This window comes from Lactuca virosa, chromosome 4, assembly GCF_052849685.1.
Source record: "Lactuca virosa cultivar CGN04683 chromosome 4, Lactuca_virosa_CGN04683_v6, whole genome shotgun sequence".
NCBI classification, from domain to species: domain Eukaryota; kingdom Viridiplantae; phylum Streptophyta; class Magnoliopsida; order Asterales; family Asteraceae; genus Lactuca; species Lactuca virosa.
The window spans coordinates 223,701,265-223,729,256 of NC_136429.1; the positions used below are offsets into that span (position 1 = coordinate 223,701,265).

Below are 27,992 nucleotides of genomic sequence, written 5' to 3' on the forward strand. Positions count from 1 at the left end.
GGCAGGCCTAGGGTGACAAATGTCATATCTTTTCCGACGCCTGAAGAACGTCGCATCAGGCACATCAGTCATATTAGTATGGTTAATAGAACTCATATGGAGAATACAACGATTAAATTACGTAGTAATATACTTCTTTCAAAACAGTAAGAAAAGATAATTACATCCTATCTATTTTACTGACCAAATATACCTTCTGTTAGTTTTACTTATGGTAAAAACTACGTATCATGAAATCAAGTATGGCAAATATACTTGTACTTTTGGTTTTGGAACGTTTAAAAACCATAAATCAGTATTATGGAAAATATAATATTTTCCAGGATTAATATCAATGTTTTACTGTAGAACAGATATAACTAAGAATACTTTTACAAATGAAACGGTTTTATGGGGATTTAAAACTACTATTCAGAAACGGTTTTATGGGGATTTAAAACTACTATTCAGAAACGGTTTTATGGGGATTTAAAACTACTTATTAGATGGAACTTAGTCATTCACTCTCTTTAAACTAGTATAACATAAAGGACCTTTAGTGGCTAATTCTATAATTCCTTAGTTTGTACATCAAAGTTATATATAAGTAATATCCGATTGACAGTGAAATGTGTGACTTCCGCCTTACTTCCTGTTCCTTGTTTGGTTGTGGGCTTAGTGCAGATTCACCCATTTAACTGTCCATTCGATATTAGGTTATATATAACTAGTATCAACTAAGTAATTGCAGAGGGAACTATTGAGGTTATCATTTTATCACATCAGGAAATATAGGATTTTCTGGAGGAACCAACGAACTTTTCCAAGAACTTAGAGTATACTTTATATAACTAAAATACTTATGAACTCACCAGCTTAAATGCTGATCTACTCTTTCAAAATAACTTGTATTCTCAGGAATCCAGTAGACAGGTACACTCCCGAACTTTTGAGAAGATTACCTTGTACCGTACTGCGACTCTTGTCTTCTACTGTATCTACTTTGATGTTTGAATATGTAATGTTTAAACACTTATGTAAAACTTATACTTATTAATGCGATGGTTGTTTGTACTTTGATTACTATATTGCATGTGTTGTGATACTTACATGACGTCCTCCGCCCCCGAACGTTTACGCCATTCTGGTTTGGTGGTGTGACATTATGCAAACAACTGAGAACTCATAGAACTCACATGCATAGTCAACTTTAACTGGAATGGGCACAGAAACAAGAATATGTCAACACGATAGGTTATAAACCTCAAGTCGTGTGCTAGTGATAAACAATACCCTTGATTAGTTCTTGAAACTTTTTTAAGACTCCCACTGACCTCTTGACATATAAGATTATCTTGTCAAGAACCATTCCTTGACAAAGCAAATATTCAAGAGTTAGTGTGGATTCTTATCAAGACAAACACTTCACACAATTGGCCTTAGTTGGTTTTTGTTTTATCCAAAACATCACAACTCACTAATTTCAAATGTACAAGAGTAGAAAACATTTTACTCTACATTTGACAAGTGTTCTAAAACTTTCTCAAGATTATGTCACTCGAGTTACAATCTTGGAGTATGACTCTAGGACTTGTTTTGGAACGAAGTATGACTCATCTTCTTGATTTAACCATTTCAACAATTCACGATTCCTTTTCTTAGCCAAACAAATGCACCAAGATGTCCTTAGAGGATCAATTGTGATATGGTTTTTCATTAAGATGATCATAAAAGATGATACTGAAGTACTCTCCCATCTTTTCAGATTGGAGAAACTTTTATCTTTCTGCCTAATTTGATTCTTTTCATTCGTACTGCCATACATTGAAACTTTTCCAATGTTTCAGAATTATACTTAAACTTGTAAGCACAACCATATTTACTAAACTTTAGTAAATCATGACGAATAACCTTATCGTTCTTTGTGGTGGACCTGATCAGCGCACAACCAAGTGTACCCGATCTCCTAGTCCTTCACTTGACTCACATATACATGTGAACGAGGAATTAGTTTTAATTTCATAAAGATGAAAATTCTCATTCATCATACAATACAAGTTGCATGATTCCAAGTTTCTATCCAACTGAAACTTGGGTGATGAAAATCTTTCCTTATTTGGTAAATTATGACACTACCACAGACGAAAGAATCAAATTCATTTTCCAATATTGCTATCAATGGAATCATATAAACAACAATTTTCACAAATCCCATTGTAAGGATACTTAAAATAAATAAAATCAAAAATTTTCCTTTTATTTTAAAATTACGGAAAAAACTTATCCTTACAATGCAAATGCAAATGCATATGAAAACTATGTTGTTATCTATTCCTAAGCAATCCATCATGACTCTTAGCAGCAACTCAAAATTCTGATCTTCGAATCATGCGATCGAAATCCATCTTCGCGGTCAGATTCAGTATACTCTTCCTTTAAGCTTCCTTTGATTCTTCAAAACATCAAAATGTAATTTCATTACATCATGTGTAAAGAATCTCCAAATAGGAACTTAATAGAGTTAGATAGTGGACTTTACCTGAAGTAGATTCAAACCTTTTGACTTTACCATCCTTATGACCTTTCAGGTAGTCAGGGCAGCTTCGCAACCAATGTCCCTTTAAATGGAAAAAACAATCCCAGAGCCGGCCTTTCTCTTAAGTTCAAACTTTTTGACTTTAGCTAATTCCTCTCTCCTAGGAGAAGAAATCATTTCTGGATTGTTTCATGGAAACTTGGGAAGTAGATCTTCCAATCAAATTTGCTTTACCAATGCTCCAAATCATTGTTGATTCAGTAAGATCAATAAGGGTCATGTCGTGATCTGTCATCAGGGAGTGACTGAAGAACCAAGTCAACAACCAGCTACCTCGAGACTTCGACACCCAACTCTCCCAGCCTGTCAATATGTAACTTCATCTCCAAGATGTAAGCACATATAGACTTTGCTTGCCAATAGGGATTGAGTGACCTTAAACTTGTGGGTTAGAGAGAAATATTGGAGGAGTTGGAGGAATTGAAGTATGATTTCCAGTCCCATTAATGCACAACAAAGGGATTAATCTTTCACCTTGATCGCCATTTGGGATATCATCTTCATTAGGATAGCTTTATCCAAAAGGATAAGGAAGACCATAGTTGTCATAACTAGACATCTATGAGGGAGAAATTCAAGTTTAGTTGATTTAAGTCCTTAATATAACACTCAATATGAAATATTAAGGCTAGGACCCAACACAATATTTTATAACTTGGAAGAGGGATGACGTAATCCAAGCTACAAAATATTTGAAGGTACGTAAATGACGATTTACCAATTTCCACCATGAAAAACGAAATTTAACATTAGGTTTTAAATGAATTGAAACTCCTAGATCTTTTGAGATTCATTGAACTATTCAATGGCATGTTTCAATCTCGATTGTGCCCTTCAAGTTTGTGACTGGGATGCCGAGGATCACTAACAATGAGTGAATAACCATGCAAATTAACTTGGTACACTTAATGTTACAACCACCTAATCAATGTGCCGGTTAACCACACACACTCCATTGATCTATGATTAACATCAAGCTACCCTTTTCCACACATTGTCAGTCCCAAATTAGTGTGTCGGTTAACCACACACGCTCCACTAACGACTTAACAATGTGCAAAGTGCAATTTCATGGGTTAGCACCAAATTCACATTTTCCTAAAGTAACTAAGATTGGGAATTTAATAAAGTTTAGTTACTTTATATTTATCATTATATTTTTAATGAAGGGAGAATTAATGTCTTGTCCTACCCGTTCGGCTAACGACCCTCCACCAGTCAAGGAAGCGGTGGGTGAGAGTGGACACCCGTTAAACTGCCATTTTATAGGCATTAACCTTATACCCCCCTTTTAGACCGGCTTCGTGAATGAGGCCTACTAACGGTAAGACTGACTTACTCTTATACATATATATAAATATTAAACCTATAATATTATAATAATATAAGGGTGTATTTTAAACATTTAAAATATTTGATGGTTTAATCTATTAATTAAACTATACTCTTAATTTAATTAAACTAAACCATGTCATTATGGAATTATTAATATCCTTTAATTAAACACTTTAATTAATTTAATAAAGTCCATAAGGTTTGAATTTTAACTTTTAAAATTCTAGGGTTTGGAATTAAAGTATACATGGGGTTTAACTTTACAAATTCCAAAACTTGAGGGCAAGTTTTGAACAATTCAAAAAACTTTTGGTTTCCATAACTTATGAGTTTAATATGGTTTTTATGGAAGACTTTTCAAGTTCCATAACTTGAGGACAAGTTATGGAAGACATAAAATCATTTTATGATGACATTAAAATTAGAGACTCTTCCATTTTCATAACCTATGAGACTTAATGTGTTTTTAAATGAAAAACTTTTCATTTTCCATAACTTGAGGACAAGTTATGGAGTTTATAAAAACCATTAAGATCAATTATTTCAATTAACACAATAATCAAATAAATTTTCTATGAACAAGATCAAACTCATAAGCAAAGATAATTCATATCAAGAATTTTTAAGAACTTAGCTAAACACATAAACTAACACAAATCTTGAAACTTTGACAATTATCCTTTATTTGGATGAGGATAATCATTATCATAGCATCAAAATCAAATTGTATGAACAAAAACATTTTGTGGTAATGATCCTAATCCAAAACAGGCCAAAAAACTCGAATATCTGCACTCAGAACAACCAACTCGTCGAGCCCCTTGATGCACTCGACGAGTCCAAGAGTATCTTCAAGCAACTCGTCGAGTCACCCAGTGGACTCGGCGAGTCCTGCTGACAGAATGCAGAAAATTCGATTTTTTTGCTCCGAAAACCAATAACAACATCAAATATAATAGAAAACAACGCATGGCTCTGATACCACTGTTGGGTTTTGTATACTACAACATCCTGTGGTGCACATACAACCCTAAATGGCTTGGATCTATGTTTTCTCTAATTATACATGTAATGGTGTTTCCAAAGCATTAAGCCTAAAACTAGCATGCAAATGATATAAACAATATGAAATACTAGTTAGGATGACATACCTTATATGTAGCTTGAAACCTTGTTGTATTTGGCCTTAAGAGCTTAGCACCAAAAGTATGAATGTCTCAACTGGCTCACAACTCACCTAGGACAAAGGTGGCTCTTGAGAGAGAATTCTATACACCCAAAATCGTCCATATTTCTCTAAGAAAAGATGCACACGTTTTTTGTCATGAAGCAACATATTTATATGGTGGATTCCAAGGGTCATGGGTTTAACCCAAATCCATACCCATGGGTTTTATGATCCATGGTTCATGTGGCTCAACTCTTTATGTATCCATACATAAACTTGGTCCAACATTGATCATAAGCCCAACACATATAAATATAACTAATTACCATAATTAGTCCTCATAGATTTAATTAGTCTCTTTTGATCACTAAATTAATTCCAAATTAATTTTTGATCAATACTAATTAAAACATATGATTTCATATTAATATATTAAAACTTATAATATATTAATAAATCATATATAACCTTCTCTCTAGAGTCCATCCTAACAAATTGTCTTGGTGTTATGCAACCCAAATGGACCATGCTACTCTCGGGTCGAGTGCATACCAATAATAGTTATGGGCTTAGACACCTAATCCAACAGGAAGTAGGTTGTTATTGCACAACAAAAGGTGGGTTTTACTATCCTTAGAGTATGTTTATGAGAAGTAGATCATGTTAAACATGTGGGTATATGGTATGAATTGATTAAAAATAAAAACATAAATAATATATATATATATATATATATATATATATATATATATATATATATATATATATAGGGAAGGGTTATTTGGAAAACAAAAAAACCCTAAAAAAACCCTAAAACTCATAAAAATGCATAAAAAAAATACCAAGACATCACAAAACTTTTTTTTGAATTTTTTATCAAAAAATCGCAGCATTTTTTACAATTTCGCTGAAAAAAAATCAAATTTTTATTATTAGTATTATTTATTTTTTTTTTTTTTGTAAAAAAAAATTTCAAAATTTGTTTTCAGCGATTTTGACCTAAAAGTTGCGACTTTTTGATAAAAAAATTCAAAAAAATTTTTTGTGATCTTTAAGTATTTTTTTTATGCATTTTAATGATTTTTAGAGTTTTTTTTAGGGTTTTTTGTTTTCCATAGAACCTAAACCTATATATATATATATATATATATATATATATATATATATATATATATATATATATATTGGGTACCCATCGGGGCCGATTTCAGGTACGGGTGTGGGTACCCACCAAGTAGAACCATCCCCATCCCCATCCTTGCTTTTTGCATTCAGATAATACTCATCCCCGTCCCCGTCCCCGGTCCCGGTCAACTTGGGTTAGGGTTTCGAGTACCCATCGGGTACAAATTTTTTTGTCATCTCTAGTCATTAAGTTGGTTAAAGAATTAAGTTGGTTAAAGAGTAGTTAAGCACTCCTTCAAGAAGTATTGTTAGAAGTAGTTTAGAATTTCTCTGGTTTATTTATGAAAACATAATGTATTCATTAATTATATATATATATATATATATATATATATATATATATATATATACACGCAACACATACGATGTTATTTTATTCTATTCCAAGTGCTTTAGCACATGCGTATATAACAAACAAAATAAATGTTAATTAAAGATAACAATGTACATCTCATAGCAAATGCAAATTACAAAATAGACATTTTTTATAAAAACGATATCAAACATGACATATAAATCGAAATACATGTTCTATATTAGAGTCGATCGTGTACATCTCATAGGGTTATTTCCAATAAAGACCCCATATTTACTGATTTTTTCGTTTTAAACCAAAATGTTTGTTTGTTCCCCAAAAAAACCTAACTTTTTGCAAAAACTTGTTTGTTTGTCTTGTTACCGGGTGAGCAACCTGTCTTCCTCTTTTTCCTTTGTGTAATGCCCCGGTTTTTCTCGGTACGTTTAGTTATTTTAATTTAATTATTCTTGTAACCTTGGGTTAATTTATTTAACCAATGTCTGATTTCTTATGTTATTGGACTCTTTTGATCATCTTGTAAACTCCTTTTATTGAAGTCCATGGGCTATGAGCCTATTTGCAAGTCCATCTAGTAAATAGTACTTAATGTGTTAATTGAGTCATTTGGAACACACACAAGAAAAACACTCTAAACCCTCCATCTCTCTCTCAAATCGTCCTCTCTCTCTTTGGGATCAAGAGCAGCCAAGGGGCTGTTGTTTGGAGCTTAATTCTGGTTCATTTCCAGCCTTGATTCGTATTGGTATGAACCTCCTTATCATTTCTTACAACTTGATTCATAACCTTGTTCTAGTTTTATGATTTCATCTTCACTTCTTCTCCTTCCTATTTGATTTGTAATTGTATGTTATACATCATCTCAAGATCCTATCTTCACCCCATATATGGTGGATGATGGATCTAGGGGATTACATGTGGCAAAAGATCATGGAAACCCTAAAAGGGAGAATGGTGATTTTATGTGCTTTATGTTCATTTTCATGTTGATTATTATTACAATCTTGTGGCGAAATGAAATCCTAATGATACCTAACCCTTTTTAGTACCATCATGATCATGGGGACCTAATTGGGATGATAAACACATCTTAAAATGTGTTTCAAAGGGAGAAGGATGGATAAGCCAAAAAGGAATCACGGGTGGCTACGATTCTGTTTTCCATTAGATCTGTAGTCATTTTGTAAAATTCATATCTTGAACTCTAGAACTTAAACGGACCCCAAACCAGTTCCAAAAGTTCACAAATTGAGCTGGCTAACTTTCTTAAGCAGGCCAACCTCACTGATAAGGACTTTATCTATGGGAAAGAATGGCATCTTTGCCGTTAGGTCTGATCCGGGTCTGTTCTGATATGTCATTTTGTTTTCATCATTTCTAAGGCTTGGAAAAGGATCCAGAGTGATTCCAAGTTTCTATATGTTCCTTATATTATGAATTTAAGATCTGGAGCAGATGGGGTGTTATTTCCAATTATAAATTGGTTAGAATGGATCCACACTCCAGATCAGTGGGCAGTCACCAGCTTTTGCTAGTGCTGTGATTGTCCACAATGTGAATTTTATATCTGGAGTTTGGGAGATGCTTTTCATTAAATTCCAACTCTGAGACTTTCATTTGTATGTACTTTACTTCTCTAAATTTTGGTTTGGACGAATTCTACTCACAAGTTGGGTAGAATTGGCCAACATCACTTGACTGTATTGTTGGAGACAGAAGTGATACACCATTTTGTAAAATTCATATTTAATTCATCTTTTGGAGTTAGAATGAGTTCTTTATAGTTCTGGAATCCTGAACAATCATAGTTTCCTATAAAATTTTGTTAAAGCTATGTTTATGTTTTATATTTTGGAGTAAATCCGTTTTGAACAGCAGGTCTGTTTTAGAGACCTTGCTGTGATTACTCTTTTCTCAACTCATAGCTTCATTACTTCTCCTTTCTAACCTTTAGTCCTTCTTAGGTGAGGTTTTGAAGTTTGCTCAAGCTTGATAGCATTATTTGATTGTTATCTATCCTTACTACTCACTCAAGGTGAGTTCTCTCACACCGTTGTATTGATGTTTGCGTTTTCTAGTTAGCTCGTGTATGATTATTTGAATTTATTATAAAGGCATGCTATATAACCATTGTTTTAATTCGTACATGTGCACTGTATGTAACTAATTATGGATATGGGGACACCACCAAAGGATACGGATTTACCGATGCGGTGGGTAGGTAATATCACCAACGTAATACTCATCATGAGGTGCGGTGATTAGGGCCAAATGATACGGGATCTTCCCGGTGCGGTTCAAACCTACAAGTCTTTCTTGTATTATAGGCATTGATTCGTTCTTTGCCCTTATCATATAATTATAAATGGAAAATGGATTAGGGTTAGTAAATATGAATGTTAGTACAATGTCTGTGTTTGAATTCACTAAGCTTTGTGCTTACGGTTTCCCTTATAACTTTTCAGGTGTTAAGATTAAAGAGGCTAAGGCTTGACATGGAGCACCGGGACATCGCTACTAGTTATTTTTGTTGGGACCTTATTATTATTATTATTACTTCCGCACTTATTTTATATGATTATTAAGTTGATGGATTATGTTATGACTATTTCAGTTGTTTTAATTTAATTTAATATGCGTTTTAAAAGTTTAAAATTTTTGCAAAAAAAATTTGGGTGTCACAAGTTGGTATCAGAGCCACAGTTTGAGGGAACTAGGCATTATTGTGGATGTTCTAGACTCAAATTTGAGGCTCTATAAGAGTTTATTTTCTTTTTAAAATATTTTTCAAACCTTCTGAAGACTAGTAGTGGAAGATGTCGCGGTGTGCCAGTCAGCCAGCCAAGTAAGCTTTATTTCTTATGTTAAATGTTTATGTTAAATTGTTGACTATGAATTGGATTCTACTAGTCTTAAAATGTTAGATTACACACTTATTTAGTGTTAACATGTGAGAGAGTTGTAATATTAACGGCTAGAGCGAACTGGAAATTTTGAAACTAGACGCGAATGCGAAATTGGAACTTGTGTGGAAGGTAGTAGAAGGGCCCCTACTATTTGAAACATCGGTGCCGGTTTCGGGTCGGGGCAAGGTTGAAAAATTTTCGGCAAGCTGAGTGTTTTGTCTTCCTAGAAATATCTAGGCTGAATTGTTTCTAAGATTTTCCTTCTTCTGCGGATACCAATAGCTCCGCCTGCTCGACTTAATCAGCTCCAAATGGAGCAAGTTAGGGATATTGTGGCTGAGGAATTCAATAACGCTTTCAACGAACTAATCCCGGGTGTGACCAATGACATAATCAACCAAGTCGGTGCTCTTCTGGATGAGCGCCTCGCAGCTATTCCCAGGGGAGCGTTACCGGCTCCGCCCGTTCAGGATTCGGCATACTACTTCGAGAAGTTCAGCAAGTGTAGCCCTCCTCTTTGGTGGAACACCATGGTGGAACACCATCACTTCTCTATTAAGCGAAGAAGAAGTGAGGGCCATGTCTTGGGCCCAATTTGTGGAGAGGTTCGAGGCACAATATGTGCCTAAGGTGGAGCAGCAGCGGATGCAGCAAGAGTTCATGGCCTTACAGCAGACTACCGAGTCCGTTAGCGACCTGAACGCCAAGTTCTTAGAGATGCTATCTTTTTGCCCCTCGTTTGCTGGGAACGAGGCCTGGTTGGTCAGCCGGTACATGGCCATCCTACGTACCGAGATTTGGGAATTCGTTAGCATGCAGGAGTTCTCGACCTTATCCGCGATCATGAATGCAGCGAGGAGGAGGGAAATCGAGTTGCAGACCCAGTCCAAGAGGAAGGCCAATGACACCTCTTCCAAGACATCCAGAGATGCCCAGCAAAAGCGAAAGCAGGGTAGTAAGTCAAGGTATGAGTATAGGACGTCTTCAGGGCGAGAAAAATCCGTTGATATGCTACAACTGCAAAAAGCCAGGGCATCATTGGAAGAATTGTAGGGATCCCCCTGCGATTGCAGCACCTCATATTACTTCTGCAATTCCCGTCTGCTATCACTGCAACGAGACGGGACACAAGAAGCCTGAATGCCCAAAGTTGAAGACTGGTAAAGGAGATGGGGGTACAAATCCTGCAATTGCATCGTCCTCTAAGGGACCCACTATGGTGACACGAGGTCGTGATCACCAGATGACTGCGGAGGAGCCGGTGATTACAGCGACAGTGGCAGGCACTTATTTGCTAGATTCCGAGCCCGATGTTGTTATGTTTGATAGCGGTGCTACCCATTCTTTCGTATCTCGCGCGTTTATTAATCGTTTGGGGCGTAGTATCGGAAAATTGGCTCGCCCAATGGTTGTCGAAGTTGCCGACAACCGCACTATTTATGTCACCGATGTTTATCGGGGTTGCACTCTCGAGTTTTCTGGAGTTGAATTCCCTATTGATCTTATCCCTATTGCGATGCGAGAGCTCTGCGTTATCGTAGGCATGGATTGGCTTGATGCGTTTGATGCGGAAATCCACTGTCGTAAGAAGCAAGTTCGTGTTCGAAACCCTAGAGGTGGAGAACTTATTATTCAGGGGGACATTCCCCGCTGGCTATGGCTTCTTGCTCTTCTGCTATAGCACTAGACGACGTTCCTATCGTTTCCGACTTCAGCGATGTCTTTCCGGAGGAACTCCCTAGCTTGCCACCTATTCGGCAAGTGGAGTTTCGCATTGATTTGGTGCCAGGTGCGACTCCGGTAGCGAAATCTCCTTACCGCTTGGCACCACCTGAAATGAAAGAGCTCCAAGATCAACTTCAAGAACTAAGTGATAAAGGGTTTATACGGCCAAGCTGCTCGCCTTGGGGTGCTCCTATTCTCTTTGTGAAGAAGAAAGATGGATCCCAGCGAATGTGTATTGATCATAGGGAGCTAAACAAAGCGCACGATAAAGAATAGGTACCCGTTGCCACGTATTGACGATCTTTTCGATCAGCTTCAGGGAGCGTCTTGGTTCTCCAAGATTGATTTACGTTGCGGTTACCATCAGATGCGGGTTCGTGAAGAAGACATTGAGAAACAACATTCCGTACTCGTTATGGGCATTTTGAGTTCATGCTGATGCCTTTTGGGCTCACCAATGCACCCGCAGCGTTATGGATCTCATGAACCGGGTGTGTAGCCCGATGCTTAACCGTTCGGTCATAGTGTTCATTGATGACATCTTGGTCTATTCTAAGACCAAAGAGGAGCATGAGCAACACCTTCGGGAGATTCTGGAAACTATGGCAAGAGAAAGGCTTTATGCTAAATTCTCAAAATGTGAATTTTGGTTAGAAGAAGTTCAGTTCTTGGGGCATGGGGTAAACAAACACGGTATTAAGGTCGATCAAGCCAAGGTTGATGCGGTTAAATGATGGGAGATTCCAAAAACACCTTCTAAAATTCGAAGTTTCTTGGGTTTAGCCGGTTATTACCGTAGGTTCATTAAAAATTTCTCTAAAATCGCCTTGCCACTCACCCGATTGACCAAGAAATCAGTGAAATTCGTTTGGGGCCCGGAGCAACAATTTGCGTTTGATGAGCTGAGGAAGCGATTGTGTGATGCTCTGATTTTGGCCTTACCTGATAGGGTTGAGGATATGGTGGTTTACTGTGATGCATCGCTTCAGGGTCTTGGTGCCGTGTTAATGCAACGGGACAGGGTGATAGCCTATGCCTCCCGACAGCTGAAACCCCACGAACGAAACTACCCCACTCATGATTTGGAGCTTGGGGCTGTTGTTTTCGCTCTTAAGATTTGGAGACACTATCTCTATGGAGTGAAGTGTATCATATACACTGACCATAAGAGTCTGAAATACTTGTTCGAGTAGCGGGATTTGAACATGAGGCAGATCAGATGGTTGGATGTGGTAAAAGATTATGATTATGAAATTCACTACCACCCCGGTAAATCTAATGTTGTAGCTGATGCTCTCAGTCGTAAACAATCTGCCGAATCGATTCGAACTAAGTGTCTCCGGATGACGATGGTGTCGTCTTTGTTAGATATGATTCGTGGCGCCCGTTTGTTGGGGGTGAGGTTTGGCAGAGGGTACTTGGGAGTACCGATATCGTGCTTCGGGCTACAGAGAAAATCCACGTGATTCGGGATCATTTGGTTACAGCGAGGAGTCGTCAGAAAAGATATGCCGACAAAAGATGCTCCGATCTTGAGTTCCAGGTGGGAGATTATGTGTTGCTCAAAGTCTCCCCCTGGAAAGGTGTGATTCGATTTCGAAAACGGAGAAAGCTCGGACCCCGATTCATTGGACCCTACAAGGTCATAGCCCGTGTGGGAAAGGTGGCTTACCGTTTAGAGCTGCCTGAAGAGCTTAGTCTAATTCATAATACGTTTCACGTGTATCAGTTACGAAAATACCTTGTTGATGAGACCACTGTGATACCACTGGAGGACATACAGGTTGACGAGCATCTCAATTATGTTGAGAAACCAATCGCTATTTTAGAACGAAAGACGAAAGCTCTCCGCAACAAGACTATAAACCTGGTTAAGGTGCAGTGGCAACATAGGAAGGGTTCAGAATGGACTTGGTAATCGGAAGGCGAGATGAGGGCTCACTATCTGGATCTGTTTTTAGGTGTTGACTTCGAGGACGAAGTCCGTTCTTAGTGGGGGAGAGTTGTAACGCCCCGGTTTTTCTCGGTACGTTTAGTTATTTTAATTTAATTATTCTTGTAACCTTGGGTTAATTTATTTAACCAATGTCTGATTTCTTATGTTATTGGACTCTTTTGATCATCTTGTAAACTCCTTTTATTGAAGTCCATGGGCTATGAGCCTATTTGCAAGTCCATCTAGTAAATAGTACTTAATGTGTTAATTGAGTCATTTGGAACACACACAAGAAAAACACTCTAAACCCTCCATCTCTCTCTCAAATCGTCCTCTCTCTCTCTCTTTGGGATCAAGAGCAGCCAAGGGGCTGTTGTTTGGAGCTTAATTCTTGTTCATTTCCAGCCTTGATTCGTATTGGTATGAACCTCCTTATCATTTCTTACAACTTGATTCATAACCTTGTTCTAGTTTTATGATTTCATCTTCACTTCTTCTCCTTCCTATTTGATTTGTAATTGTATGTTATACATCATCTCAAGATCCTATCTTCACCCCATATATGGTGGATGATGGATCTAGGGGATTACATGTGGCAAAAGATCATGGAAACCCTAAAAGGGAGAATGGTGATTTTATGTGCTTTATGTTCATTTTCATGTTGATTATTATTACAATCTTGTGGCGAAATGAAATCCTAATGATACCTAACCCTTTTTAGTACCACCATGATCATGGGGACTAAATTGGGATGATAAACACATCTTAAAATGTGTTTCAAAGGGAGAAGGATGGATAAGCCAAAAAGGAATCACGGGTGGCTACGATTCTGTTTTCCATCAGATCTGTAGTCATTTTGTAAAATTCATATCTTGAGTTCTAGAACTCAAACGGACCCCAAACCAGTTCCAAAAGTTCAAAAATTGAGTTGGCTAACATTCTTAAGCAGGCCAACCTCACTGATAAGTACTTTATCTATGGGAAAGAATGGCATCTTTGCTGTTAGGTCTGATCCGGGTCTGTTCTGATATGTCATTTTGTTTTCATCATTTCTAAGGCTTGGAAAAGGATCCAGAGTGATTCCAAGTTTCTATATGTTCCTTATATTATGAATTTAAGATCTGGAGCAGATGGGGTGTTATTTCCAATTATAAATTGGTTAGAATGGATCCACACTCCAGATCAGTGGGCAGTCACCAGCTTTTGCTAGTGCTGTGATTGTCCACAATGTGAATTTTATATCTGGAGTTTGGGAGATGCTTTTCATTAAATTCCAACTCTGAGACTTTCATTTGTATGTACTTTACTTCTCTGAATTTTGGTTTGGACGAATTCTACTCACAAGTTGGGTAAAATTGGCCAACATCACTTGACTGTATTGTTGGAGACAGAAGTGATACACCATTTTGTAAAAGTCATATTTAATTCATCTTTTGGAGTTAGAAGGAGTTCTTTATAGTTCTGGAATCCTGAACAATCATAGTTTCCTATAAAATTTTGTTAAAGCTATGTTTCTGTTTTATATTTTGGAGTAAATCCATTTTGAACAGCAGGTCTGTTTTAGAGACCTTGTTGTGTTTACTCTTTTCTCAACTCATAGCTTCATTACTTCTCCTTTCTAACCTTTAGTCCTTCTTAGGTGAGGTTTTGAAGTTTGCTCAAGCTTGATAGCATTATTTGATTGTTAGCTATCCTTACTACTCACTCAAGGTGAGTTCTCTCACACCGTTGTATTGATGTTTGCGTTTGCTAGTTAGCTCGTGTGTGATTATTTGAATTTATTATAAAGGCATGCTATATAACCATTGTTTTAATTCGTACATGTGCACTATATGTAACTAATTATGGATATGGGGACACCACCAAAGGATACGGATTTACCGGTGCGGTGGGTAGGTAATATCACCAACGTAATACTCATCATGAGGTGCGGTGATTAGGGCCAAATGATACGGGATCTTCCCGGTGCGGTTCAAATCTACAAGTCCTTCTTGTATTATAGGCATTGATTCGTTCTTTGCCCTTATCATATAATTATAAATGGAAAATGGATTAGGGTTAGTAAATATGAATGTTAGTACAATGTCTGTGTTTGAATTCACTAAGCTTTGTGCTTACGGTTTCCCTTATAACTTTTCAGGTGTTAAGATTAAAGAGGCTAAGGCTTGACATGGAGCACCGGGACATCGCTACTAGTTATTTTTGTTGGGACCTTATTATTATTATTATTACTTCCGCACTTATTTTATATGATTATTAAGTTGATGGATTATGTTATGACTATTTCAATTGTTTTAATTTAATTTAAGATGCGTTTTAAAAGTTTAAAATTTTTGCAAAAAAAATTTGGGTGTCACACTTTGCCTCCTCTGGTCCCTATAGAAAAACAAAACAGATCCACCTGCAATTCCAAATTTCACCATTGATTTTTTTATAACATCATTTTTTTCATATAAAAGTATCATTCAAAAATCAATACACTCACATGGCAAAAACTATCTCCTACTGCTGTCAATATACAAATTCGGATCACTCTCCAAATCTTCATCCATGTCATCATCAATATCCAAACTCCTAGTAAGATACTGATTCAAATTATTAGCTCCAACTGGAGGAATTGTAGCTTCTACAATTATTTGCATAATTTCATCAACACTTTGCATCGGCGGGCCCACCAAATTGATCCATTGCATTTTCTTTTGTTAATTCTGCTGGCAAGTTCTTAAGAAACCATTCATGGTTTCTTATCTCATCCATTGTTCTCCGCTTAGCAGGATCAACAACAAAGATTCTATTCTGGAGATTAAATGGCGCCACTCGGTGGAAATATGAACGTAAGATGGAATCGAGTATTGGACATTTAGAATTCGCTGTATAAACTTGCGGAAATTCTTGAGTTCATCAGGGTCTTCAAAAGGGTAAGCTCCAAAAAGCATGGCATATAATGTTACACCACATGACCACACATCTGCAATCTTGCCATCATATTTTTTTTAAGCAAGACTTCACTGATTCGGTTTGTTGCAGGTTCGGACTAGGTGAAGAAGATGAACAGTAGCTTCGTTCTTGGCTCGGAATAAGCAGTTGATAAGCAGTGATGGTTGTTCGAAGGAGGTGGCGACAAGTTGGTTTATGTTTTTAGGTAGTCTCGGCTAGAGGCAGGGGTTCGAGTATCAATGGAAAGGGCGAAGGTGGAGAGGTGGATTCGGTGATGATGCAAAACCGAAGGCGGTTGCCGGTTTCTCGATGAGCAAGGATGGAAAGGTCTCGAGTCTCGACTAGAGGGCGAAGAACACTGCATCCGTTTTTTTATGTTTCTTTTCTTTGTTGCAGGTGTTTTTTGATGGAGAAGATGAAGAGCACCAGTAGGTTTTTTCTTATGTTTGTGATGGAGGTTGTGTAAGGGAGGTCTAAAGTGGAGGCTATGGATCTGGTTTGTTCCAGTTCCAAATCAACAAAGGAGTGGCTCTAATGGTGAGTTTCTCGGTAAAAGCTATTCGCTCTTTTCTTCTTCTTCCTGGTTCGTTTCAATCGACAGAAAAGGAATCAAATACATACGACAACTTCGATGAATCGGAAGGGCGCATCAACACGCAATCGACTAGGTTTACCTTTACCATTAGATCCCGATCATCCAGTCGATTGGGGTAATTGATTTGGGAAAAATTCAATTTTGTTGATGAATGGAGGATACAGTCGACTGGTGTAATGATTTAGACGAAAGTAGGATTGTTGGGTACCCACTCAACCGGCTCAACCGGTTAAAAGACAAAAAAACAAGTTTTTGCAAAATGTGTGGTTTTTTTTGGAAAAAAACAAACTTTTTGGTTTAAAACGAAAAAAACAGTAAATATTGGGTCTTTATTGGAAATAACCCAAATTAATAACATTTAAATGAATTAACACCAAAAACATGATGTTCATGAGCCAAGATATCGACCACTAGGGTCAACCCGCAGAGATTAACCGGTGGTCCGTACCAAAAAAGAGCTATGAAATTTTAAGCCGATTAAAAACACTGGAGTGTGAAGTCAAGCCGCCGCAGGTTTTGCCCCTCCGGTCACTTTTCCGGCCGCTTTCTGAACCTAAAACCCTTCAATATCTCCATCACCTTGTTTTATATACAGATATAGGTGCACTTGCTTAATGATACTAATAAAACTGTTCGGCCTCTTCTTCTAGACATCAAACAGTCAAATCTTCCTCCGACAAATTCTGCCCACAGCGATTGATTCCTGCATTGCCGGTGTTATATCTGTGCTTTTGTTCCTCAAATTTTCTCCATTCAGAATTCATAAGGTTTTGATCTAGCTCTTTTGCAATATAAACAGCGAAAATTGTGATAGCTTGGTTTCGATTCTAGGGTTTTAGATTCGAACTACTTGGTTCTTCGTGGAAAGCTACAGGACTAAATTCAAAAATCAGGCGGTGGATTCCTTTTCGTAGTGGAATTTAAGAGTTTGATTTCGCCATCATACATCGTCAGCTGCTTCCGGCGATAAGGTTGAGTTGTTCTTGTGTGTTATATATTCTCGTTCTTCTAGGGTTTTTGTGAAACTGTGAACTCTGGTTTGGAAGAGTCGTAATCTGAAGGGCATGGCGTCGTACAGACCATTCCCTCCACCGCCACCTCAATCAAATTTTGGTCCGCCAATACCTCCGCCACCCAATCAGACTTCCCTCCCACCTCCCCAACTTGCCCCTGTACCCCAACCGAGAGGAAATATGTTTTCGCAGAATTGGAGCTACCCTGCTTCGAGTTTTCAACCGGGTGTTTATGCCGCCCTTCCTAGACCCCCTGTTCCAAATCAGCAACAACACTATTCATCGTATCCACCACCACCACCACCGCCACTGGAGTCCGCTTACCCACCACCACTACCTCCTCCTTCTCAGCCTCCACGACCAGGACAAATGTACTTTCCATCTTCTCAAAACCCCCTGCTTAATAACCAGCCACCGCCACCGCCACCTTCCTCTCCACCCACTTCTTCAATCCCTCCACCACCACCACCGCCCCAATCACAACCACCATCGCCTCCACCACCTCCTTCATCAGTCCCCTCAACCAATCAAACCAAGGAACATAGACAAAGTGACCATAAAGTGTCTTCCAAGCGTGAATCACACCACAAGGTTCCTTCTAGAGAACATGCCAAGCCTTCTGCTCTACCTCCAATGCCAGCAAGAACATCAAAGGCTGAGACAGAAGAAGAGAGGAGGATACGCAAGAAAAGAGAAATGGAGAAGCAAAGGCAAGAGGAAAAACATAAGCAACAATTGAAGGAATCTCAAGATAAAATCCTTCAAAAAACTCGTATCTTATCATCATCTTCAATCAAACCACATGGCTCAATTACTGGTTCACACATAGGTGAAAGGAAAGCTACACCTTTTTTGAGTGGTGAAAGGGCTGAAAACCGATTAAAGAAGCCAACAACATTTCTCTGCAAATTGAAGTGCGTATGTTATGAGTTATGACAACATGTTCAATTGTATCCATTTCTTTTCTTCTATAGACACAGTGCTGAATATACTTTTCCACTTTTTTGCTCTTTAAAGGTTCCGAGATGAGTTACCAGATTCAACAGCTCAACCAAAGCTTCTGTCTTTAAGAAGAGACAAAGATCGGTACACATCCACATTCATAATCTATTAATCTTAACTTTTTTTTTTTGTATAATTTATTCCATATCTCACCAGTTGATGTTTTCAGAGCTGCTAAATATGGCATCACTTCATTGGAAAACGCACACAAACCTCAATTATACGTTGAGCCAGATCTTGGGATACCTCTAGACCTACTTGATCTCAGTGTATACAAGTACTATACTCTATACCTCATTCTACTCTCTTTCTTTATTCTTTCCAATCCATTAACTCTCACAAATCTCCATTTTCTCCCTGGATTAGTGCTCCAAAGAATGAAATCCTACATGTTGCCCCTGAGGATGAAAAACTGTTGCAGGAGGATGTTTCTGTAACTCCTATCAAGAAAGATGGATTAAAAAGAAAGGATCGCCCTACAGATAAAGGGATGTCTTGGTTAGTTAAGACACAATACATATCCCCACTTACCACAGATGCAACTAGACAGGTTTGTATAAATTTTATTTTTTTAATTTATAAATAAATGGTTAAAAAGTAACGTTTTTTTTCTTGAAATTTACAGTCTTTGACAGAAAAACAAGCAAAAGAACGTGAAACACGTGGACGTAACATGCTAGATAGCATGAATAGCAGGTATTTTATATCTATTTTTGGGTTAAATGCAAGAAATAGCAACATACTTTAAAAAATAAAAATTATAGCAATTTAATCCTTGTGTATATGATGATTAATTAGTTGTATTTTTAAAACGTGTATCAGGGAAAGGAAAATTCAAGATATTTTATCTTCTTTCGAGGCATGCAAATCACATCCTGTTCATGCTACTAATAAAAAGCTGCAGCCTGTTGAGATTTTACCATTATTTCCTGATTTTGAAAGGTAACGTTTTTTTTTTTTTTCAGTTCTATAAATAAATTATTAAGATATTGATTTTGCTAATTATTTTTGGATCAACAGGTGGGATGATAAGTTGGTTGTTGCAACTTTTGATGGTGCTCCTACTGCCGATTCAGAAAGCTATAACAAAATGGACAAATCTGTACGAGATGCTTATGAATCTCAGGTAAGATATTCTTAAGGTGGAAGGGTAATAATGTCATTTCAATACCAATCTTTTTTGACTTTTTTTTTTCTCGATTGAAGGCTGTTATGAAAAGTTTTGTGGCAAACACCTCGGGTTCAGCTAAACCTGATAAGTTTTTGGCTTATATGGTTCCTTCAGTTGGTGAGGTAAAAAAAGTTACCCTTAATTCATTTATTAAATGTTTCTGTATTTTTTATTTTTAGCGTACAAATTTATTTAAAAAAAAAATTTATTGCAGCTATCGAAGGATATATACGACGAAAACGAAGATATTTCTTACACATGGGTTCGCGAATATCACTGGGATGTATGTAAAAATTACAACTCTACCCTTGAAATTTTGAGTAACATAATAATCTGATGTGGCGTTTTTTTTTTTTATATTGTGTAAAAGGTTCGAGGTGAAGATGCAGATGATCCCACAAATTATCTCGTGGCATTTGATGAATCTGAGGCTCGTTATATGGTATATAAACAGATATTTTTATTTATATATTTTTGTATTATTAATTATTAATATTAGTTGTGTGCTAATTTTTTATTATTATTATTTTTTTTTTCAGCCTTTGCCTACAAAACTGATGCTAAGGAAAAAGAGAGCTAAGGAAGGAAAAACGAGTGATGAGGTTGAACATTTTCCTGTGCCATCAACTGTGACTATAAGGCAAAGATCAACTGTTTCAATAGACATGAAAGAATCTGAGGTATTTTATTTATTCATTTATTATTATTATTATTGATTTGTTTGTAAATGGAAAATTTTCTGTGGTTTGTATAGAGTTATGTTGGTTCAAAGGGGAGGAGTTTGAGCTCTTCGAGGCATGAAAGAAGAATAGAGATGGAAGATGATGATGATAATGGTGACATGGATCAATCTAGTGGGGCTGAATATGATAATATGTCTGATTGATAATGATGATATTCAAGATGAAATAATTCACCCAAGTTTTTCTCAAATCGAAGTACTTACACAAACAAGCTAGAGTTGTTTAGAATTGGATTAAGGAATATTTTTGTAGCATAACATATTATATATACCTAGTTGTTTGCCCATTTTGTGTTGAAAATTGCAAACATTTAGTAATGTTAAAAAAGGTGTACATTAAGATGTAGTTTTTAGGCACTTGTACAACAAGCATATTTAAATTTCAGTTTTTTTTCTTTTTCTTTTCTGTTTAACACTTGTACAACAAACATAACAAAAATGACCAACATCATAAATCATCATATTCAGTTTGTCCCAATAATAATGATGACATCATTACAAAATGTGGAAAATCAGAAATGCATAAAAATATGAAAAAACTTTCACATATGAGATGCATAAGTTATGTACATACATTAGAATCCCAATTTTTTTTTTCTCTTTGGCGTCTTTTAAATATTGAAAAAACTTTCAAATATGAAGACTTCTGGATGAAATTGAGGCCCTGTTTGTCGGATAACAAATTAATGTAAGACAATCTTAAAAAAATATATAAAAAAATAAATAAAATGATGTAAATGTAAATCTAACCATGCTTGGCGACATCTGACAGCTTCTTGACGAACATTTCTCTTGGGATCATCAAGTGCTCTTGATAATGCTTGTAACACCTGAAATTAATACAAAATTTCAAGGGGTAAAATCGGAAAAACTACAAATTACAATTAAGTGATTAGTAGTAAGAAGATCTGACCTCTGGTCTGAATGGATAAACCCTAGCGTAGGACACCTCTGACATGGCAGTCAGACACTGAACAGCTGTCTCACGTACCAACTGCATATTTCATAAAGAAATAATTTAAGATACTAATTTTCATAAACTAAATTAATTATATAAAATGAATCGAAAGTGAAAGTTTATAAAAATAACTCAACCATCATGTGTGGATAGACTACAAGCTTGTTGATACACCTGATGATGACGTATGCATTTTCCACAATCACTTCTTCACCTAAACACAAGTAACATGTAAAAGTTTAAATCTTTTATAAAAATATAAACATTTAGGGAAATTGGAAAAAGCTAAAATCTCACCATTTTTATCAGTCAACATTCCTGATAAAACAAGGAGTAGATTATATAAAATGTCTCGATTTTCAACATCTTCACTAAGGATTGTTAAACCATCTAGCATCAATGGAATAAGCTGTAAAATATAAAAACTTTGCATCATTGTATCAAAAAAAAAAAAAAAAAAAAACAAACAAGAAGAATCTAAATTTATTTTGTTAAAATATGAGAAGTTAAAAAAAAAAAAAAATACTAACCTTCTTGGCTTCACCCAAAACAGCACTCAATGGAGCATTAGATATGACATGTGCAAGTGCTCGATGCTGCATGGATCTGTAATTTATCAAAAGTTCAAATTTAAAAAAAAAAAAAAAAAAAAAAAAAACAAGTTAAATAACATCAAAAAATATTTATATATAATAACATACCTTGTAACTGGTGAATCTGACTTCACAATTGATGATGATAAAATTGGCATCACTATACTGAATAATCGTTGCTTATACAACGGTTTTATAACCGAATTTAATTTTTTATTCAAACAAAACTCAGAATCACTCATCATAATACCAAAAGAATCTGCAACACTTCTCATTAAACCCACCATTTCTTGATCTTGAGGTGAATTTAAAATCAAGAAATCAAGAAAAAACTTGATCACATCTTTTACCTTTTCATGTCCCCTCATAAGCAACCCTTTTCCCATCCATGATAATCCAATAATCGCATCAACATTAATCCCAATTAATCCATGATTATCAACATTAGAGAATCTTATCAAGTGGCTAAATGTATTATTATCTATTATTGATTCATTTGAAGGAATCTTGTTGAAAAAGGATCCTAAAGCATGAGCTGATGAGGTGTGGCCATTTGTGAGAGATTCTGTGAGTGTTTCCAGGGTTTTTTTGGGGTTTTTTATGTTTGTTTTTGGGTGAAGGGCGATTATGACCGAATTAAATAATGAGATAATCCACTCGTTTCTTGGTTGCAAGACTTTGTTGACCAGATTGGACTCGTTGACTTTGAAGGATTTTTCAAGAATCTTGGTTTGATTCTCCTCTGAACATGTTGCCACTGCATGCTTCATTGTGTTCATTGTTGTTTCTAGAAGCTTCTGATGCAAAATAATTACATATTTATATAAATTTATAAGCAAATTACATAAATTTATAACCACTGATACTTCTTTCTTTGACATTTTTCCAAATTAACTATTTTGACCTAATGAATGGTTAATTTATAAAAAGGTTAAATCTCAGAAAAGACCTTATATTTTGTGTTTTTTTCCGGATTGAACCTCAAACTTTGTTTTTGCCTGAAAAAAAATTGTATTTTTTCATTTTTCCAATTTGGCCCTTTTAGTCATTTTTCTCCAAAAAAATTGTAAAACGTGAGGGTTTTTTCAAGAAAAACTAAAAAGTTGAGGGTTTATTTGGAAACATTAAGAAGGTTGAGGGTTTTTTCGGAAAAAAAAATACAAATTTGAGGGCTTTTCGGAAAAAATGAAAAAATACAAGGTCTTTTTCAGGCAAAAAAAAAGGTAGAGGGTTTTTTCGGAAAAAAAAAATACAAAGTTGAGGGCTTTTTCGGAAAAAATGAAAAAAATACAAGGTCTTTTTCAGGCAAAAAAAAAAAGTTTGAGTTTTAATCCGAAAAAAACACAATATATTAGGTCTTTTTTTAGATTAACTCTTTAGAAAATGCCTGAAATCTTTATGGTCTGATTGAATAAATAAAGTAACAGTGGTTAAAAATATAAAACTGCACAAAATATAACAATGATTATCTTTTTTTTTTTTTTTTTGTGATTTGCCCTTTAAATTATCCAGCATTAACATAAAAATTTGACTGTATGAACAAAAAGGACTCACTTTTTCCACAAGGGTGTCATAGAAAAGTGTGTTATCTTCAATTTCATCCCAAATCTTTAATGCAAAATTTGTTGCCACATCATCAGAATCTTTGATATTCTGAAACCATGGAAGAATCTTGTGATCATAGCATTCCAAAAGAATCATTGCATGTTCAACTGACTTTGAGTCTCCATCAATCTATAATAATAATAATAAAAATCCATTAATAAAATAGAACAAGCAATTTCAATATCCATAAAGTAGAATACTATTTAATCAATGAAATATTGAAATATACCCAAGATTTGTGTAAACTGGAAACAATAGTTTTGTTCAGTTCTTGAACAATCTTCATCATATATTTAAGATTAATCAAGCCAATTTCAGATACTGATTTCACTTTGAGTGAAAAGGGCATTGTTGAATCATTAGAAGATAACAAATCCACCATTTTGTCAACAATAATAGCATCAAAACTTGGCATTTTCTCAGAATCTTGAGATTTTTCAATAAATGAGCCGATTTCAGTTAATGAGTCTAATATGGAGCTCCATAGAAATGTATTGTTGAACTTGATGATAATAACTGAAATAAATTCTCTCAAAATATTCTCAAATGTGGATTTTGATACAGGCGAGAAACTCCCGGGAAATGAAGCTAAAATCTTCAAACCCCTAACTGCAAAAAAGTTTTATAAGGCATTTTAGGAATATCACACCACAATAAAGGAGAATGGAAAGAACAGCAAAGTAATGGAATTAATCAGATAAAAAAAAAAGTTACCTCCAGATTGAGTGTAGGAATCCTCATTGCTTTCTTTCATACTTTTTACAAAAGAAGAAATCAATGAATCACAGAAGCTATGAAGCATGATACACCATGTCTCATTGTCATTATAATTCACTTCATCATTTTTCATAACCAAAATTCTGCAAGCAGCTAATAATTCAACACAGATATAAAGGCACCCGAATTTAGGTTTTTCAGAAGCATAATCTTTCTCCAAACCATTTACTAAACCAGAGAAAAAACTCTGAAAAATTGCATTACAAGAAGCCATGGAAGCTGCAGATGAAACATGTAAAATCTGACCAATTGAGTTTAATCTTTGCTGATCTGGCATTGTAGAATCATCATGATTGTTATAATTTGAGAGGGAGTTCAAGGTCATGTTGATGTCTGCATCCTTTAGGATCAAATTTACAAATACGCCATTATCTTGTTGAATGAGATTTTGTAGAAGAACAAGAGATTCGGATGTTATTTTGTTGGAATTAGATTGATCTGATGTGAATATTGCATCTTTTAATGATGACCAAAGATGTTCAAGATGTTGTAGCATTCTGTGGGGTCCATATTTAAGTGTGCAGTAGCTAAGATACTTCAATGATTCAACCTGTGAGTACGAAAGTTGTTAAAAAAAGAACCGATTTTTCTTAAAAAAAATTCAGTTTTTAGTTTTCACTAACCTTTGATGATGGAAGAGATGAAGAAAGTTTCTCAAGAAGTAATGGAATGGAAAACGGCTCAAAAAGTGGAGTAGATGCAAAAGCCAGCTGTTAATGAAATAAGTTAAAAGGGAAAAATAAAGAAATTTAAAGAGTATAAGCAAAATAAATGATAAATACCATTAGTGCCCTTGAGAGCTCTTCCCTTTTCACATCATCTTCTCCTTTTGGCTGAAAAACGAATGTTAGACAATAAGTATATATATAATTTTACAAGAGTTTAATAAGTAGACTTACGTGTGTAAAGTGAATTGGGAAATAAGATCCCAAAATGTTAAAAAGATCCTCAGCATAGCTTGTTAGTGAATTAGATGAATCTGGATACAAATGTGATAGCATTTCCACTAGATGAAAAGTGAGCAATAAACATTGTGGATCTTTTTCACCATCTATAGCTTCACAGATTACATAAACAAAGTCATCCTCCTACACAATTAAAAAAGAAAAAAGTTAAAACACAAAATAAATATGTATGCATGAATTAATAACAACAAAAAGGTTACCACTTACCATTGTCATCACAGTGTTGGGATAACAATCTATAAGGCATTCTAGAAGCTCAAAGCAAAGCTGCAAGAAAAATCAATGCAGAATATAAAGATATGGAAAAATGATAATGAAAAATCAAAAAGATTCTTTAATGTCACCTTTCTGTCATGTTGACCTAAAGATTGAACTTGTAGGTTTTGCATGAATGATTGAGCAACTGCAGTTGCATCACTGCTGCTGATGTCACCTTTCCTTCTCATTAGAGCCAAACAACCAACAAGTGCACCACGTAGTGCTCTCCAATCTGACTGATATTGGAAATTTATATCAAATTTAATATTTGTTTGTGTTTAAACTTGTAGGTGTGTAATGTATATACACATTATAATACCTCTACATAACAAGTTAGGAATGTTTGATGTTTATGCTACAACTTATGGAGTGTTTGATATATTTGCTAGTTAAGTTAATTTAGGTGTATAATTTAGGCCTTATGGGATTTGGATATTATTGTTATACTGTATATCAATGAGGGTTTTCCTCTCATAAGATGCAATTTACCACACAAGTATGAGAAAATTAGTAAATAAGAAGCTTTAAGGGGATAATGATGAAGCAAAGAACAATCACTTGCATCTAAAGTAGGGATTTTCTTTCCATTTAATAGATAGTTGACTAAACTCACCAGTCTTTCTGCAAAAAACCCAATCAAACTATGTATTGTTGCATTTTCTAAAGGCTTTGATGATATGCGTGTCAACAACTCTGCAAGAAGGAGGATGCCTGAATGACAAGGTAACATTAATCATGAGATTAGTGAAGCAAAAATGGGATAATCTTGCAGTATAACAAATTTAAATTTCCAGGAAGAAAGAAAAGGTAAGACAAATTCACTAGCAAACTTGTATCAGAACATTATAAGCTGAATTAAAAGTTCACAATCACACTTAGTTGTCTTATGACATAATCATAAGACAACTTCTTTAGTCTCTAGGGATTAAGCACACTGAATCCATAATCCACTGACAATGGGCCTAGGTACAAAGGGATAGAGCCAAAACGAGAACACCTTGATTATGCCAATTAGATATCATATATATGAAGTTATGAACACATAAACAATTGGTAAAAATAACTAATATACTAGCCTTTGTGAATACACAACTGAACCATCTTGAATTGGATTCAATAAGAGATAAAAGAGTAATCACCTCTAGCACGAATGATGTTGTCTGTAGTAGTTAAATACATCCCCATTTCTCTTACCTACACATTGAAAAGGAATGTACTTTAATACTATCAATAGGAAAAACAGCACCAAAAAAAAGAACAAATAGACAAAATTGATTACAAGAAACGAACCAGTGATTCCAGAGTTATCATATCATTCATCACGAGCTTCGCAATTGCATCTAAACTTGCATCCTGAAATCAATAATTAGCTTCACTGAGAACTCTTCGTATAAGTCAAGCAATCAATTAGCACGGAAACTAGCGACAATTAGCACGGAAACTAGCGACGAGCCAAAAACAAATGAATGTAAAAGTTAACCTGTTCAGCCGGAGATTTAGACGACGACGAATCGACATACGTTTCGATGTGCTTAACACAGTTAATCGTAGTTGAATCCCCCATTGGCGGATTGGGTTGTAGCAGACTGCAACGGCTATTGTTCAAGGGTTTTAAGGGTTTTGCTTTTTCAAGAACACCTTGTTGTTGGGGGGATTTTGACACATAAACCGCGAAAAAAATTGAGCAGTCTATTTTACAACTTTGTCGCGTTGACCATATTCCTTCGTTTCGACTTTAATTACCTCTAAATTTTTTTAGTAACGGTGAAATATATTAACAAAAAAATCACATCAACAAGTCATTACAGGAATTGCATAAAAATCTTTACTATTTGTTAAAATTATTCGGTTTTAACCTAAACTAGACGAATTTTCTACGTATTGTGCAGATTTTTCATCAAATAAATAAAATTTTGAGAATTATAAATATTTTACATAAACGATTTTATTGAAGATATGTAAAGAATATGGAACATACCGTAATCTTATAGCATTTCACTTGTATTATTTTTGTAATAGCATTTCACTTGTGTATATTTAGTAAGGATTTCAAACCACGTATACCATTTCGTAACGTATATTTGTATGTAATACCTTTCTGTTTGTATAAATGTATTTAGGTACAATATATTATTTAATCGACACAATGGCGTCAATAGATATTAAACTTTTAAAAGGTTTTAAATTAATATTTTGCCCCCATTTTTTACATATGTTAAATGTATTTATG

General features: G+C 35.5%; 2 protein-coding genes and 1 pseudogene across 3 annotated transcripts; 1 reads left to right on the forward strand and 2 right to left on the reverse strand.

Annotated features, from left to right (window-relative positions):
- Positions 1-15,641: 15,641 nt before the first annotated feature.
- On the reverse strand, positions 15,642-16,133 carry LOC145105653 (serine/threonine-protein kinase SRK2E pseudogene; annotated as a pseudogene).
- A 944-nt stretch (positions 16,134-17,077) lies between these two features.
- Positions 17,078-21,005, forward strand: LOC145108031 (protein PAF1 homolog). Its single transcript, XM_079045013.1, has 12 exons — positions 17,078-18,605; positions 18,709-18,777; positions 18,863-18,970; positions 19,060-19,243; positions 19,319-19,389; positions 19,516-19,635; positions 19,714-19,819; positions 19,900-19,986; positions 20,079-20,147; positions 20,235-20,306; positions 20,404-20,544; positions 20,619-21,005. The coding sequence occupies exons 1-12, from the start codon at positions 17,743-17,745 to the stop codon at positions 20,748-20,750; spliced, it is 2,022 nt and encodes a 673-aa protein (XP_078901139.1). The 5' UTR covers positions 17,078-17,742; the 3' UTR covers positions 20,751-21,005.
- On the reverse strand, positions 20,979-27,458 carry MET18 (ARM repeat superfamily protein). Of its 2 annotated transcripts, none has more exons than XM_079045012.1 (19): positions 27,243-27,458; positions 27,053-27,115; positions 26,902-26,956; positions 26,376-26,473; positions 25,849-25,998; positions 25,712-25,771; positions 25,439-25,627; positions 25,322-25,372; positions 25,163-25,249; positions 24,477-25,089; positions 23,992-24,371; positions 23,712-23,891; positions 22,266-22,951; positions 22,095-22,170; positions 21,862-21,973; positions 21,702-21,778; positions 21,520-21,600; positions 21,357-21,436; positions 20,979-21,270 (listed from the first exon to the last, which is right to left on the reverse strand). In XM_079045012.1, the coding sequence occupies exons 1-19, from the start codon at positions 27,324-27,326 to the stop codon at positions 21,237-21,239; spliced, it is 3,156 nt and encodes a 1,051-aa protein (XP_078901138.1). In that variant the 5' UTR covers positions 27,327-27,458; the 3' UTR covers positions 20,979-21,236. The 2 variants fall into 2 exon arrangements, with proteins under 2 accessions (XP_078901138.1, XP_078901137.1); XM_079045011.1 differs by having other exon boundaries at positions 22,266-22,954; positions 27,243-27,457.
- Between the last annotated feature and the right edge of the window lie 534 nt (positions 27,459-27,992).